The sequence below is a fragment of the Rhincodon typus genome, chromosome 18 (assembly GCF_021869965.1).
Source record: "Rhincodon typus isolate 14 chromosome 18, sRhiTyp1.1, whole genome shotgun sequence".
NCBI lineage: Eukaryota > Metazoa > Chordata > Chondrichthyes > Orectolobiformes > Rhincodontidae > Rhincodon > Rhincodon typus.
In genome coordinates, this window is record NC_063349.1 from 26,600,723 (window position 1) to 26,616,146 (window position 15,424).

Consider the following 15,424-nt stretch of genomic DNA (forward strand, 5'->3'; position numbering starts at 1 on the left):
TTATTATGTTTCAATCAAGTAATCTCTTGCTCTTCAAAACTCCAATGGGTATGAGCCTTATCTCTTCAACCTTTCCTCATAAGACAACCACCCATTCCAGAGAAACCCTCTGGAAACCGTCTCAGAATAATTTCCAATGCATCTGCATCCTTCCTTGACGAAAGTGACCAATATTGTACACACAACTGTAGAGGTGATGTCACAAGTGCTTTGTTGAACTGAAGCATAACCTCAGAACTTCTGTATTCAATTCCTCTTGCAAAAAAAACGATGACATTCTATTAGCTTTCTTATTGCTGGAACAAATTGGAGCATCTATTTTAACATGATACAACTTTTAAAAAAAGGAATAAACATGTTAGGGACACCACTTAAAACAGAACATTTCAACACTACAGTCAAAAGGCTTCACTACTTCTGTCATTGATAGTGTAAATACGACTCAAGAATATTAATGTCGCAACAGTAAATCTGTATCTCATGGTAAATGTTACTCATTCTTATTCCACAACTGATTTAATTAAACTTAAAATATAACATTCAAGACTGCTCCTATACATATCAGTACATTTTGGAGCAATTTGACCTAAAATAGGTCAATACAGGCAGTCTTATATTTAGAACAAAAACAGAAGTTGCTGTAAAAGCTCAGCAGGTCTGGCAGCATCTGTGAAGAAAAAGTCAGAGTTAACATTTCCGGTCCAGTGACCCTTCCCCAGTTCTGAATAAAGTGACCAATATTTACACACAACTACAGAGATGAGGTCACAAGTGCTGTTTAACTGAAGCATAACCTCAGAACTTCTGTATACAATTCATCTTGCAAAAAAATGATGACATTCTATTAGCTTTCTTAATTGCTGGAACAAATTGGAACATTTACTTTAACAATAATACAAATTTTTGAAATGGTATAAACATGTTAGGGATATCACTTAAAACAGAACACTTCAACACTGCAGTTCTGAGGAAGGGTCACAGGACCTGAGACGTTAACTCTGATTTTTTCTTCACAGATGCTGCCAAATCTGCTGAACTTTTACAGCAACTTCTGTTTTTGTTCCTGATTTGCAGTATCTGCAGTTCTTTCAGTTTTTATTTAGTATTTAACTCACTGCCACATCTCTTCTAGGCATGCCCACCTTGAAGAAGTTCTGCTCCTCTCTCCAGTGGGATTTCCATTCCAATCTTTCTTCTTATCCACTGACATTAATCTCACCATCACTTCTGGTGTTTGACTAAGTATTTACTAAAACTCTTTTCCACAGCCATATCACATTCCTCAGTGACTGCTTCAGGCTCAGGCTCACCCCACGTGGATTCCAACTGAAGTTTCATCCCTCATGTTTTGAATCCTCCCAGGAAAACAGATATCTCTGGGACATTCAAAGTTCCACAGACAGCTGCTCTCGCCGCATCCCGGGATCCACACTCAGTGCCATGCAGTGCCACATGCACACTCTCAACATTTCTCTCCAACAGCATTGCAATATGCTGGCTCAGACCTGCACCGCTGTGCAGTTCCACTTCATCCTCCAGATCATTTGCCATGCTAACAAGAAACTTTTTCTTTTCCTTTCAGGCATCAAGGCCCACAAGGTGCAACAACTCAGATATACCCACAGTCCTCTGGAACTTTCCTCTCCTCCCCTTCTCTCTGACTGTAATCCCTCCCCCAATCCCATGTCCTGTTGGGTATTCATCATCCCTCCTAACCTTCTGCTCTCCGATGCTGAATGTTCTGTACTCAGCAAAGGCCTCAGCTTTATTCCTCTATGTCCCCACCTTAACAAATTTTGGGAACGACAGGACGTCGAATTCTTGTTCAGCCGTCTTTGCCTCTGTGCTCATTTCTTTGGGCAAGAGTCCTCTCTCCATCCCACAGACCCCTTCGCCCAATGCCAACACTCTGCCTCCATCTGGACCCCTCCCTCTGGCCTTTATCTGCACTCAATCTGTTCATTGAGAACTGTCGACATGATATTGGTCACCTCAAATTCTCTCCCCCCTCACCAAATCCAATCTATTTCCCTCTGAACTGACTGCACTCCGTGCACTCAGATCCAACCCTGACTCTGTTATTAAACCTGCCGATAAGGGTGCTGTTGTTGTAGTCTGGCGTACTGACCTCTACATTGCAGAGGCTGAGCGCCAGCTCTTGGATACCTCCTCCTATCTTCCCCTGGACAATGACCCCAGCATGATACATCAGGCCATTGTATCAACTACAGTAACTGATCTCATTTCATCTGGTGACTTCCCCCCCACTGCCACTGCTTCCAGGCTGATAGTCCCCCAGCCCTGTACAGCTTGCTTCTACCTTCTTCCAAAAATCCAGAAAGAGGACTGTGTAGGCATTGTTTCAGCCCGCTCATCTCTTCTTACCTTGATTCAGTCTTTTCCCCCTGGTCCAATCCCTGTCCACGTGCATCCGTAAAAAAAAGTTGAGGAAATTTCAGTGGACCCAAAATGTTAACTTTGATTTTTTTCTTCACAGATGCTGCCAGACCTGCTGAGCTTTTCCAGCAATTTTGTTTTTGTTCCTGACTTACAGCATCCACAGGTCTTTTAGTTTTTAGTCTTGTATTTGGCATGGAGGCTAAAGCAAGCTGTTACAAGAAAAAAAAACAGCTGTATCTTCTTCTGCCTTGTTTATTTCCCGTGGATCACAGATTCCAGAACAGTCAAAGCTTTGAAAGTGAGAATGGGACATCTGCCAACACTGTTTTCTAGCTGTAACTGCACCTTTTTCCAGCCTGGTCCTCATTGATTTAACATTTATTCTCCCTTTTAACTGCGGCAGTTAACTGCAGAGTTCTAATCAATTTTTTTTTAAAATCCTGAAACTTAGTAAATTATTAGTATAATCATGGTTTATTGACCATGCAATAAATGACCAGATACTGAAGTTCCTGGTTAATACTCCATGAATTGATGATTGAAGGTGTTTATGTGTCACTCAGAGTTTAGGCAAACACCCACTAGAAATAAAAAGATAGCCTGAACTATGATCTATAGATTCTTACTGTGTGATCATACATTATATGAACGGTGAAAATAAATAATAGTTCAAGCAGTTCCTGTGTCATTAACCATCATGAGGGCCTTCCTCCCAAAATCTGGTCAGTCAAACAGCCATCAGTTCTCTTGTCCTGGTAGCACTACCTGGAAGGATGGTCACTGCTGGGATTGCAGTGATGGAATTTGCTCCCGAAGATTTCCTGCACTGATCACTCTGTTCGGGAGGAGGATAGTACAGATGTAGCATAAACATGGAAGGAAGCATGCAGTGTGAGCAGAGTGATGTCAGTCAGCACTGAATGCTGCATTAGCACCTGATATGTAAAGTGGACTTTGTAGGTCCTGTTAATGCCCTCTCTTAAACGTGCACAGCCAGATATACTTTCATCTACATAATGGACACTCTGCAAGCACTATTTGAAGAAATTATCATGCATTTGACATTCTTTTGCCAATGCAGGGTTCATGGAGGCACTGTTAACAATGTTATTGTAAGCATAGTCACAGATGGGAGAAAATGCCTTTCTCACCAATGGACTTCAAAGAGCACTTCTCCCTTCAACCTACAGTGTCTGTGATGGCTAAGTTTCACTAAAGAGCTGATCACTAAATAGTGTCATCTCCTTGAGCTGCACCTACAGCATCAGAACTGGGTGAGAATGGTAGTGCCAGTTAAAGCAATGATGACATTAAAGCCTCCAATGCAGTTGAGTAAAGCAGCAGGTTTATTGCAAGCTACACCACATGATGGAGATGAAGGGGTAGAATGTAGTTTGGATTCTGTCTGCATCACTTTCAATAGGCACAGGATAATCATGTGATTCCAACATATGCTAACGGACATGACCCCATTTTTAGTCCAGTAAGTTTCTGCTTGGTTCGTAGGTGAACTATGTAGAAACAGCACTGACCACCAGAGTTTGATTCAGTTTTGATTTTGAGATCAATTTGATTCAATCTGATCCATCCACTAAAAGCTTCATTTCAGAGTTGAGGTTACAGACATCAGGGCCTGATCTTGACTGAGGGAGGTTTGGCAAGTGGGGCGAGAGAAGAGTTATGTTCAGTTTTTCCACATAATTGTGGAGGTCTTGACTGTGTCCATACCTCAGTTGCAGAAAAGTGGTCATTGATCCCTTGGGACATGGAAAAGTGTGATCTCCAATTCCCAGAGGTCCAACAGCAATGGGATCTTTGGATCAGTGAGAAGGAACAGTCCATTGGTGGATAGGAAAGCACGTAAGCTTATTAGGAGGAAGAAAGCTCCTCCTGGCCCAAAAGCATCGATGAAAACATACTTCTTTGCCATAAAACAATCCTCATCTCCCTTCAGCTGCTGGGATGAACATGAAACATAGATTAAATATGAACTATGTAGCCTCATTATTGTCATTTAATGGTCAATTTATCACAAGGAAGCACTTTGGTTTCCCTTCCCCATTACATCTCTGTTAAAACTGGAAGTGGATCTGTTGGAGGTCGATTGGTGTTGGGTTTGAAATTTTTTTAAATGTCAGCATCCCACCCAAAACCAAACCACATGTTTTCTGTGATTGAAATTACCCCCACACTCATTAGTTTATGTTATTTTAAATCAGTAACGGAAACCTTCATTATTCAATTAAATCAAAGGAAAAGCCAATGTTCCATGTGCAAGCTTTAATTGCTTCTCTATCTAAACTGAATGCAATTATTACACCAGAGGTCATATGACTAAATCACCAGTGTGCAATGTATCATCCACAAAATGAAGTTAAGAGCCCAATGCAATAGGAAGAAAAAGATCTGCAGTTCTTATAGTAGGCATTAAGCAAAATTCCCTCTTTTCATCTGAAGCAAGTTGAAAGCTCGGACGAGGAACTGTTGGCATACCACTTCCATTCCAGGAGGATAACTGACTATCTCATGCTGTCTGTGTTGATATTTTCCAGAGCAGTGGAATTACCAATTGGAATGTGTAACCATCAATACCTCTCTAGAATGTAGTCAGAAAATTAAACTTTTGTCCAGCTTCACTTCCCAGTATCCATCCTTCACATCTAGGACAGTAAAGATCTTTGCCACAGCACATTCCAGCAACATTTCTTTAATCATTAGGATGGGGGTAGCGAGTTCTCTTTGAAGCTTTATTGAGATCCTCTGGACCTGTTCATGCATTCTCTCAGTTTTCCAGGTTTCTCACTATTAGCATGCTCCTAATCCAGTCTGCCGGGATTATCACTTTCTTGATTACTCCCTTCTTTTCCAGATCCTCCAACCTGTCTTTTAGATTGGATTGGACGGAAGTTGGAACTCTCCTTAGCAGATGTTGAGTTGATGTCATACTCCCATCTACTCTGAAATAATATTCACCAGGAAAACATTCAAGACCCACAAAAACATCTTTAATTTTTTTTAGCAACTGTTCAGCAACCAATGGCCCAGCACCTTTTGTAACACTGCAGTTCTCTGCTGGTAAGCCAACAGTTCCCAGTCTGAGCTTTCAACTTGCTTCAGATGAAAAAAGGGAATTTTGCTTAATACCTACTATAAGAACTGCAGATCTTTTTCTTCCCATTGCATTAGCTTCTTAACTTCATTTTCCCTCTCAGAATAAGCATAACCTCATCATATGGTCATGATCCGGGGTAGTCTCTTGTGGTTGCAGTAGTGCAAGTCCCACCTGCTTCAGAGGTGTGTAATTGCATCTTTGAACAGATTGATTAGAAAATATTAAAGGCTAAACTCTACCAACTCATTATCTTGAGCGTCTTCATAGAATCCCTACAGTGCAGAAGCAAGCCATTCAGGTCCACACGACCCTCTGAACAGCATCCTACCCAGACCTGCACCTCTACCCTATCCCTGTAACCCTGAATTTCCCTTGGCTAATCCATCTAGCCTGCACAGCCCTGGACACTGTGGGCAATTTAGCATGGCCAATCCACCTAACCTACACATCTTTGGACTGTGGCAGGAAATCCAAGCACCTGGAGGAAACGCACGCAGAAACACTGGGAACCTGCAAACTCCACACAGACAGTCACCTGAGGCTGGAATCAAACCCAGGTTCTGGCACTGTGAGGTAGCAGTGCTTGCCATTGTGCCTTCTACAAGCAGATCTGTGAAGCTCATGATGTTGCATGTAGTACTGGCATCTGACATCACACTCATTTGATGATTTCCTTTCACAGTCATCATTCTAGCAGTCATAAGCCTTTTATCACTTTTACATTGGACAGTGCTGAAAAGTTCAATGATGTAGTTCTCCATCAGCTATCTGTATAGTTTGCTTAGTTTCTTTCCAGCAAAACACAATTACTGATTTTAGTGGGCAGCTTATGGATGTAATAAATGTAAAATACTTGCATAAACATATGTAGTGTTCGGACTGTGTATCTGAAATATATACATGTAATCCAGTGCAGTTACTAATTGGCCCAATTTCAAACTGCCTGAGTATGTGGTCAGCAGAAAAAGATCCAAACAAAGGCAAAAGAATGTAATAAATTAAAAGATAATTTTGCATAAATATGTATGGGTACTATTGTCTGCTATGCAGACATGTGTAAATATGACAATTGGATTGAGATTGGTTGAAATTTTTATTTCTCATCAAATGGTCCAAAGATACAGATATCTCACTGATTATTTTAAATCCAGCAGACAGTTCTGCGAGGGTGTTAAACTGGTTACACCACTTCACTTTGCAATCAGTTTAAGTAAAAGTGATTGACAAAATCTCAAAATTCCTTGCATCTTGATAATTTATGTATTACGAAGTAGTCAATATAAAATTCGTCCTGATTTTTCATTAGTTGATACATTTTTAAAATATATACAAGACAGACTTTATCTAACTAGAAATAAAATGGTTTTCCCAGCAGTAGATTTAAAGTGTGCTGCTAAGTTTAAAAGGTTAGGAGACATTCATGTGTTTTTGATTCTATTCGCAGCTCTTGGCAAACTATATATGCTGATGTTTTTTTAAGGACAGAACATTCTACAGATCACTCATGGCTCTTGCACCTGAATCAATTTTTTTCTAACTTAAACATTTTATAAGAATGAATGAAAGATTATGCCCACATCAATCTAGCAGAGCGATTAATAAGGTAATAATTTATTCAGGTGCAAGCAATGTTGCTTTACTGAAGTACCTGTTACACACAGAGCAGGACCTGGAAGTAGTCATTTATTTATACAAGTGTCTTGTTTGATTCGTAGACACATTTTAAGACTACCATTATACCCAGTCATACTGCTAGGAAACTTCCATAAACCCATGTAATATTAGCATTGATTCCTGAATATGGCTGAAAAGCAAGACATTTTACTGAAGCATTTTAACTTGTTTATCAAAATAAACACAAGAATGGCAAACTTTGAATGAGTACAACAACTTAAGCTATAAGAGAAAAGGGGTGCTGATTGATTGGCAGCCCAACTATGATTGGCCAGGGCTGGGTCATGGAGAAAGCAACATTTTTGGATAATTCAGCAAAGTGTAAGCCTTGAACATAATTACTTTGTTTGCAGTGAACAAGTTTGTTGCATCTAGCAAGCGTAAATGAGTCACATCAAAGGCCTGACTGATTATTTTAAATTGATTGTTAACGTAGCTATTCACATCTTCAGGATTGTTCAGTAAGTGCTGTCCAGTTCCTGAATCAGGATTTAATAGGGGTGTTATGTTTTGATTTTTGCAAAGCCCATATTTTCTGCTAACCAGGTGCATACACACTAGTAGTGATAGTTCTCATAAATGTGAATAAACAGTACCAAATACCTATAAATGAAAACAAATGAGTGCGTATGTTGAGTAAGAAAAATGGAAAAAAAGCTTAATAAATGATACTGTTTAGATTTGTAAGATGTACTATCCAACTACAATTGTCAGATTGTGCCCAACAATATCTTGTACTTCTTTAGATTGTTTAATCTGAAGATGTTAAAAAATCATAAAAACGTTAGGACATAGTAATGTTTTGATGGAACATTGGAACACATGAATTATCGACAGTGAGAGCTTGTCATGTCTAAAGATGTGCTTTTTCATGTATGCATTTTTTTTCCATGAGCTAGTACCAATTTGTTTATGTTTGTGCATAGTTTCAAGAAAAAGTTGTTACAAAATGATACAAGTTAACATTCGCAAAATAAAGTCTGCAGACAGCCACTGTCAAATCAAACAAACTTGGCAAAACACCTGCAAAAATCTTGCACGTTGGCATTTTCCAAAATCAAATTTCAGATTGCAAACTTAATTTCTGACTTTTCAAATCATCAACTAGATTCATGTTTCTTCATTAACAGTCTATAGAATGGATCAGGGCTTATTGACCAAGTTCATCTGTCCTTACAAAAGCCATTAATTAGTTAATATGGTTAATATTAACACAGCAAGAAAATATCTGGATGGAACTGATTTAATCTAATTTAGAGTCAGAAATCACTCTGAAGTTTATTCCAGCATGGGTATAGCCATGTTTATTTCTGCTTTCATGGTACAGTATTTGTCATGTTGCCTCTTTTCCATGTTGTGGTCCATTCAGCTAACCACTGATGCCTCCACAACAAGTGATGAACCACCTTTCCTCCAGGGACTCAATTTACCTGAGATCAGAGTTGCCCAACAAAGACACTGTTGAATTTGTTAATTCAAGTTTACTTTTTAAAACCAATATTAACATTTTAAGAAAAGTACGTTACGCAACTTTCCAAAGATGGTGAACTTTGTTTACCAAAGAAATTTACTTTGCAAGGACATACATATATTTTAGCGTGCAAATAAATAAAATGGGTTTTGGTAAGAATCATACGGGTGTTCAAAGCACAAAGTTTCTTTACTCAAACAAAGGCTCATGTATTACAACCGAGTATCTCCAGATGCTGGACTGTTACAAGCATTATGAAACTGAAAGTGAAGTGAAGCCCACAAGCAGGTTAGACATGTGTTTATCAAATAGCAGACAGGCCCTACAAACCAACTAGTCAACTCTTGGTCCAATATCTTATGATATCAAAGTTTAAGTGTTCATCCTAACTTCCTTGGTTTTGTACTCTATGCCTCTATTTTAAAATCCAGCTCACGTGTGCCCTTTGAACCATCGGTGGGGATGTTTTTTGATAATTGAACAATGTTCAGCACCATTCGTGACTTCTCAGATATTGAAGCAGTCGATATTCAAATGCAACAAGATCTGGACAATATCCAGGCTTAGGCTGACAAGTGGCAAGTGATATTCACGCCACACAAATGCCAGGCTATGACCATCACCAATAAGAGACAATCTAACCACTGTCCCTTAACATTCAATAGTGTTACCATCACTGAAGCCCCCACTATCAACATCCTGGGTGTTATCATTGACCAGAAACTCAACTGGACTCACCACATAAACACAGTGGCTACCAGAGCAAGTCTGAAGCTAGGAATACTGCAGCAAGTAACTCACCTCCTGACTCCTCAAAGCCTGTCCACCATCTACAAGGCACAAGTTAGGAGTGTGATGGAATACTCCCCAATTACCTGGATGAGTGCAGCCCAAACAACACTCAAGAAGCTTGACACCATCCAGGACAAAGCAGCCCACTTGACTGGCACTACATCCACAAGCATCCACTCCCTCCACCACTGACGCTCAGTAGTAGCAGTGTGTACTACCTACAAGATGCACTGCAGAAATTCACCAAAGATCCTCAGACAGCACCTTCCAAACCCACGACCACTTTCACCTAGAAGGACAAGGGCAGCAGACATATGGGAACACCACCACCTCCAAATTCCCCTTCAAGTCACTCACCATCCTGACTTGGAAATATATTGCCGTTCCTTCACTCTAGCTGGGTCAAAATCCTGGCAGTCCCCCACTAACAGCATTTTGGCTCAACCCACAGCAGGAGGACTGCAGCGATTCAAGAAGGCAGCTCACCACCACCATCTCAAGGGCAACTAGGGATGGGCAAGAAATGTTGGCCAGCCAGCGACGCCCACATCCCACAAATGAACTTAAAAAAAAACTCACTATTGAGTTCAATACTTTTAGGGCCTAAAATCTCCCATGTCCTAGCCCTCTCCCCCACAGACCAGGGCTTATTACCACATAGTCTGCCATTACCTACTACCTATTATTAGTCACTAACAGTCTCCATTAACAGCTATTTGCCCTCCTAGCCAGATCATTATCAACTCCTTTGTCTATCCAGCTGCTCTTCTCTCTCTTTGGGCTGTATCCCCACCTATCATTTACTCCTTACCCCCTCCCCATCTCAATCATCTGCATATAAACCACTATTTTCCCAGCTACCATCAGTTCTGAGGAAGGGTCACCAGACCCGAAACGTTAACTCTGATTTTTCTTCACAGATGCTACCAGACCTGCTGAGCTTTTCCAGCAACTTCTGTTTGTGTTCATGACTACCTTGGGAGGGGAATTTGAATGTGGTGTGTTCCTATATATCTGCTCCCTTTGTCCTTCTAGGTGGAAGTGGTCATGCGTTTGGAAGGTGCTGTCTGAGGATCCTTGGTGAATTTCTGCAGTGCATCTTGTAGATAGTGCACACTGCTGCTACTGAGCATCAATGATGAAGGGAGTGGATGCTTGTGGACATGGTGCCAATCAAGCAGGTTGATTTGTCCTAGATGGTGCCAAGCTTAGGATGAAGGTGGCATTCATAAAGATGCACCAATACCAATACAGCATTTGTGACATAAACCCTGGTATCTTCTCAACAATACCTTTAAAAGTTCCCTTGAGTCACACAGAGGCTGACTATTGTTATTAGTTACATCCTGTGCAATATCCCACTGGTTACAAATGAACTGACTGTACTTGATTCCTAAATATATTCATACAATATAATATCAACCACGAAAAGGAAAACGAAATCTTTCTTACTTGGAAAAAGTACTTTGAGCTTTGTTTCTTTCAATGACAACCAAAATATTATTACGAAAACATTAAACAGAGTTAATTAACAACTTAATCTAAGTAAGAAACAAACACGAAATTAATGGAAAAGCTCAGCAGTCAGGCAGCATCGGTGAAGAGAACTCAGAGTTCATGTTTTGGGTCCGGTGACCCTTCCTCAGAATTGCCCGTTCTGAGTAAGGGTCACCGGACCTGAAACGTTAACTCTGATTTCTCTTCACAGATGCTGTCGGACCTGCTGAGCTTTTCCAGCAATTTCTGTTTGCTTCCAATTTACAACATCCACAGTTCTTTCAGTTTTTATTTAACTGCATCTAAGTCCTCTTCTGAGAATTAAGGATACATCCTTGATAATGTAGGAGAGACGATAATACACTGAAGTAGCTTCCTAATTCTTCATGAGTTTACAAGAGGTGATAATCAAAAGCTTTTATGAAAGCTGGAAAAAAAATCTATGATTTGCCCATCAGCCTCACAAGTACCATGTAAGAGGAATATTCATCCTATTCCTTGTTGATTATCAAAGCATCTGAATAGCTACTGAGAATCGATAGTATTTTCTAAGTTTAGTAGGTTTGTATTTTTAAGAATAGCAATCGAAGTGCAGTTAGGGCTCCTCACTGCCTTAAAGGCTGTTTTGTTAAAGATTATTGAGATTGTCCATACCCTTGTTGTGTAATACAGCTTTCAGGAATTCAACGTATGATTCATGCTTGCCCTGTTATTAACCAAAAATTTCCTTTATCAAACTATTTATGTCAACCTTTCAGTCTATGCAGCACCCTGCACCAGATTATCCAAACTCCATGCAGATGAGTTTTTGCTATGGTCTGTTGGATTCTGTGTCAGTTCAATATAATGTTATGTCAAACGGTAGAATTCGCTCATAATTGCTTAGTACGCATCAGTTGTTGACAACAGTGCAATGAGACTTTATAAGTGATAACAGATGATTGCACCAGACCCAGGAATATAATTTCTGGAAAACCATATTTTCAAGGATTATTTTTTAAAATAATATGTTAGAATATTTTTTGCAGATTTGTATCAACTTAGCAATGAGTGTAACAAATCTCCAGTGCTTCATTTTATTAGTGACCCTCCAAGCCTTAAAGCACACCGCATCACATCATCACAACAACTTTTGATTGTCATGAAGTAATTTCAAGTACCACTTTAAAATCCCCTTTGCTTTGCCTAATGATTCTCTATTGCTTTTCAATTTATCTTCACAAGTCCCTGCTTTGTAATCAAGTCGCTACCATGCCCTTAACTTTAACTTATTTATAACTTTGACTTTCGAAAAGACGTTAGGGAAAGGGAACCAAAAATTTCAAATCAAAATGAGCTACTTCATTATGGTCAATTAAAGAGCCTGTGTACAACCATTAATTCATTTCCACAATTAGAAATAATTTCCCATTTTTATATATTTCAAGCACAAGACTGAAACTACCTTAAGTGAAACAGCACTCATGTAGATTGTAGTACTAAAGCTGATCTAAAGATATTGAAGGGTCTTTGCCAGGGAACCCGTCCCGACTCCCTTAACTCCTTATGTCTTACAGAGTATAAGAGATTAAAGAAAACTATGAAGGGTTTTGTTGTGATTGTCCTCTCCCCTGTAATAGGTGATGTATACTGCAAAAAAATCTACAATTCAATGGAAATCAAAATATGAAACTGTTACACTAATCTATTCAACCATTAAAAGCAACAATGAAAAGGCAGGTGGTTAACGTACTCAACTAAGTTGCACTCAGCCTTTCTGTTAATTTCTTCTTTGCCTAAATGGTACACTACAAATATGGATTCACATCATGGATGCAGCATTTTTTCTGTTGTGTACAAACCTAATTCTTTACATATAATAAATTTAAGCATGGGCATGAAGAAGGAAAATGGGATCACAACTATAAACAAAATCACAGCACTGCAAGCTTTCAAATACACAGTTGATTCGCTAATTAAATTATACTCGGTTTACTATCCAATTGATCTGTTTGTAAACACACCAATTCAGAATTGCAAGCTAGAAATAGATGTTTTTTGCTTCTTAAATATGTCTAAAATGATATACTTATTTGAAAAGGTGGGAAAGAGAGGAAGCACATTAAATTAGGAGGTGTAGGTCCATAAGCTCTGTTCGCTGGAGAGCTCACTTACAATGCTGAATAATGCCAACAGCATGGGTTCAATTCTCACACCAGCTGAGGTTAGCATGTAGTACTCTCCTTCTCAATCTCTCTCACTTGAGATATGATGATACTAGGTTAAATTACTACCAGTCATTTCTTCAATGAGAAAGCAGTCCTATGGTCCAGTAAGACTATGACAACTTTATCTTTAACCTGTGAGTGCTGTGACTCAAGATGTCAACCCTTTTCTTTCAACTTCCAAGTCCTTTTCAACTTCCTCAATAGTGCTAACCCAGAGTTCTGGCAATTCTGGGATGATTGGCCAGCAGCTCCTGAAGGTGAGACTTTTTGTGCATTGAGAGCCAGTTCAACCATCAGCCTGTTTAGCCATCTCTGAAAGTGTTATTGCTGGGGGCAGGCTTAAAGTCAGTCTATTCAGGACGCATGTTGCTTCCGGGAGGGCAAGTAATGTAACCATCTGTAAAATGCAACCTGCCATTACAAGATTTTCTGCACACATCTGTGGTAAACACTTAAAGAACCAATTTTATCTCATTACTACGCCAATCTTTAAGTAGCAACCAACACATAATACCCCATTCCTGTCAATGTTCGATATGCGCCAATTTAGGAACTGACCAGGACATTGGCATCCAGTGTTTCCCTACAGCACAGATGGTGATCTCATTAATTTATGCAAACATGGTTTGTGACATGGATCCAGGCGAAATTTTAATGCTGCAATGCACCATTGTGTGTGTCACACACTGTGGAACTTAGTGTGGAGCAGTCAAACTTGATACTTAAAGAGTACAGTGGAGGCTACTTGGAAAATGTTCCAGGAGGTTTCTTTCAAATATATTTCAACATTAATGAAATGCTTCCCTGATTCCAGAATAATTTTCTCACTAACTGCCACTCTGTACTCTGCCACCTTCCTGTGATTAACTGACCTTACCCTGAAACATAAATTACCGCCTCAGCTGAACACAGAAACCGCTGACTTACCCACATAACAAATAGCTGTGCTCCAAGACTGATAAGATTTTAACAAGGCCCAACCACAGAAAGGGCTAGGCTAACGAAACTGTGGTTTTAGTCCATTGAATGGGGTGACTTGAAATGTGGTACCTTCGTCTGTTTAAGTCCAATGTAAAAATTTCATGTTTTCCCTTTCATTCATGTTTATTTGCTTTATTCTGCACAACCAATCAAGATGATGAAGCCCTTTGAAATTCAAGTATCTCCAAAAAAGAAGATTCGTTATTTAGATGCAAACTTGTACAGCCAAACACCAGAAAATTTAAATCCTACTCAAAATATACATGGGATGATGCCTTTATGAAATATTAAGTCAAATTAATCTTGAAGTTTTAGAGACACTTGTGTCCAATAACAGTATACAGCAAAACAAATATTGTCTGTAGTGAGGCACACAAATATGTATATTATATACAAATATAACTGCTACATTTTATAACATACCCAAAATAAACCCACAGTTGGCCTCCATTCATAAATACTCAAATTTTAACTAGTTACATGCATTTAAGGACTAGCTTATTTCATTTATTCCCAGTAACAATTAAGTTGGGACAACTATTGAAATTTACAAAAAACTAAATGGAATACAACTTTGAGAAAATCAGACTTTATGAACTTAACCATCGGCCTAAATTTATGAAAGTGGAGTGCAGTATAATGTTTTAGATTCCTATTTACATAATGAAGAGCTGTGGGTAATTAGAGTTTTGCTTCGCTGTTAAAAGTTTCTAGAATCATGTAAGGAAGTACAAAACAGAAGGAAAAAAAATCAAAAAGAAAATTAGAAAGACATATTAGCATTTGATAGGACCGCAAAGTTGGTAACAATACAAATATCAGTAAATACCTTGTTGAATTGAGTTGCCTTGTTGCCTGTGATTCCAAGACCCTTACATACAAAGGACTTGTCAAGCAACTGTAAGAGAAAAATGTTTGTCCTATTTTACAAATGCTTTAGTTCACATTTGGGGTACAAGACAAACATATCACCTGTGACACTGGCAATGACAATAAGCATTGTGAAGAATTGGCTGCTGGGAAACAATGAAAAAAATGAAACATTGATAGTTGGTAAATCTATATTGAAAAATTTATTCGGTATTATGTTTATTCAATTTATGCACAGAATCGTTACATATGGGTAGTCTGACAAGTTTTAACAAAATAATCACTGAATCAATTCTGTCCTATTTCTGCAACAGGTGAAGCAACAGCTGATCAACTATCTTACTTAGAAACAAATACAAATATAAGTTCATCTAGGTAAGTTTAAAACCAAAATACTGATGGCAATATATTTAATAGATT

At 39.0% G+C, this 15,424-nt stretch overlaps 1 protein-coding gene across 1 annotated transcript in view; it reads right to left on the bottom strand.

The window, feature by feature from the left end:
* Nucleotides 1-15,424, bottom strand: part of kcnq1.2 (potassium voltage-gated channel, KQT-like subfamily, member 1.2) — a 337,327-nt gene that overhangs the window by 164,832 nt on the left and 157,071 nt on the right. Inside the window, exon 16 of the mRNA XM_048607651.1 lies at nucleotides 14,964-15,032. Within this exon, the coding sequence (XP_048463608.1) occupies nucleotides 14,964-15,032 (69 nt within the window). The remainder of the gene's footprint in view (nucleotides 1-14,963; nucleotides 15,033-15,424) is intronic.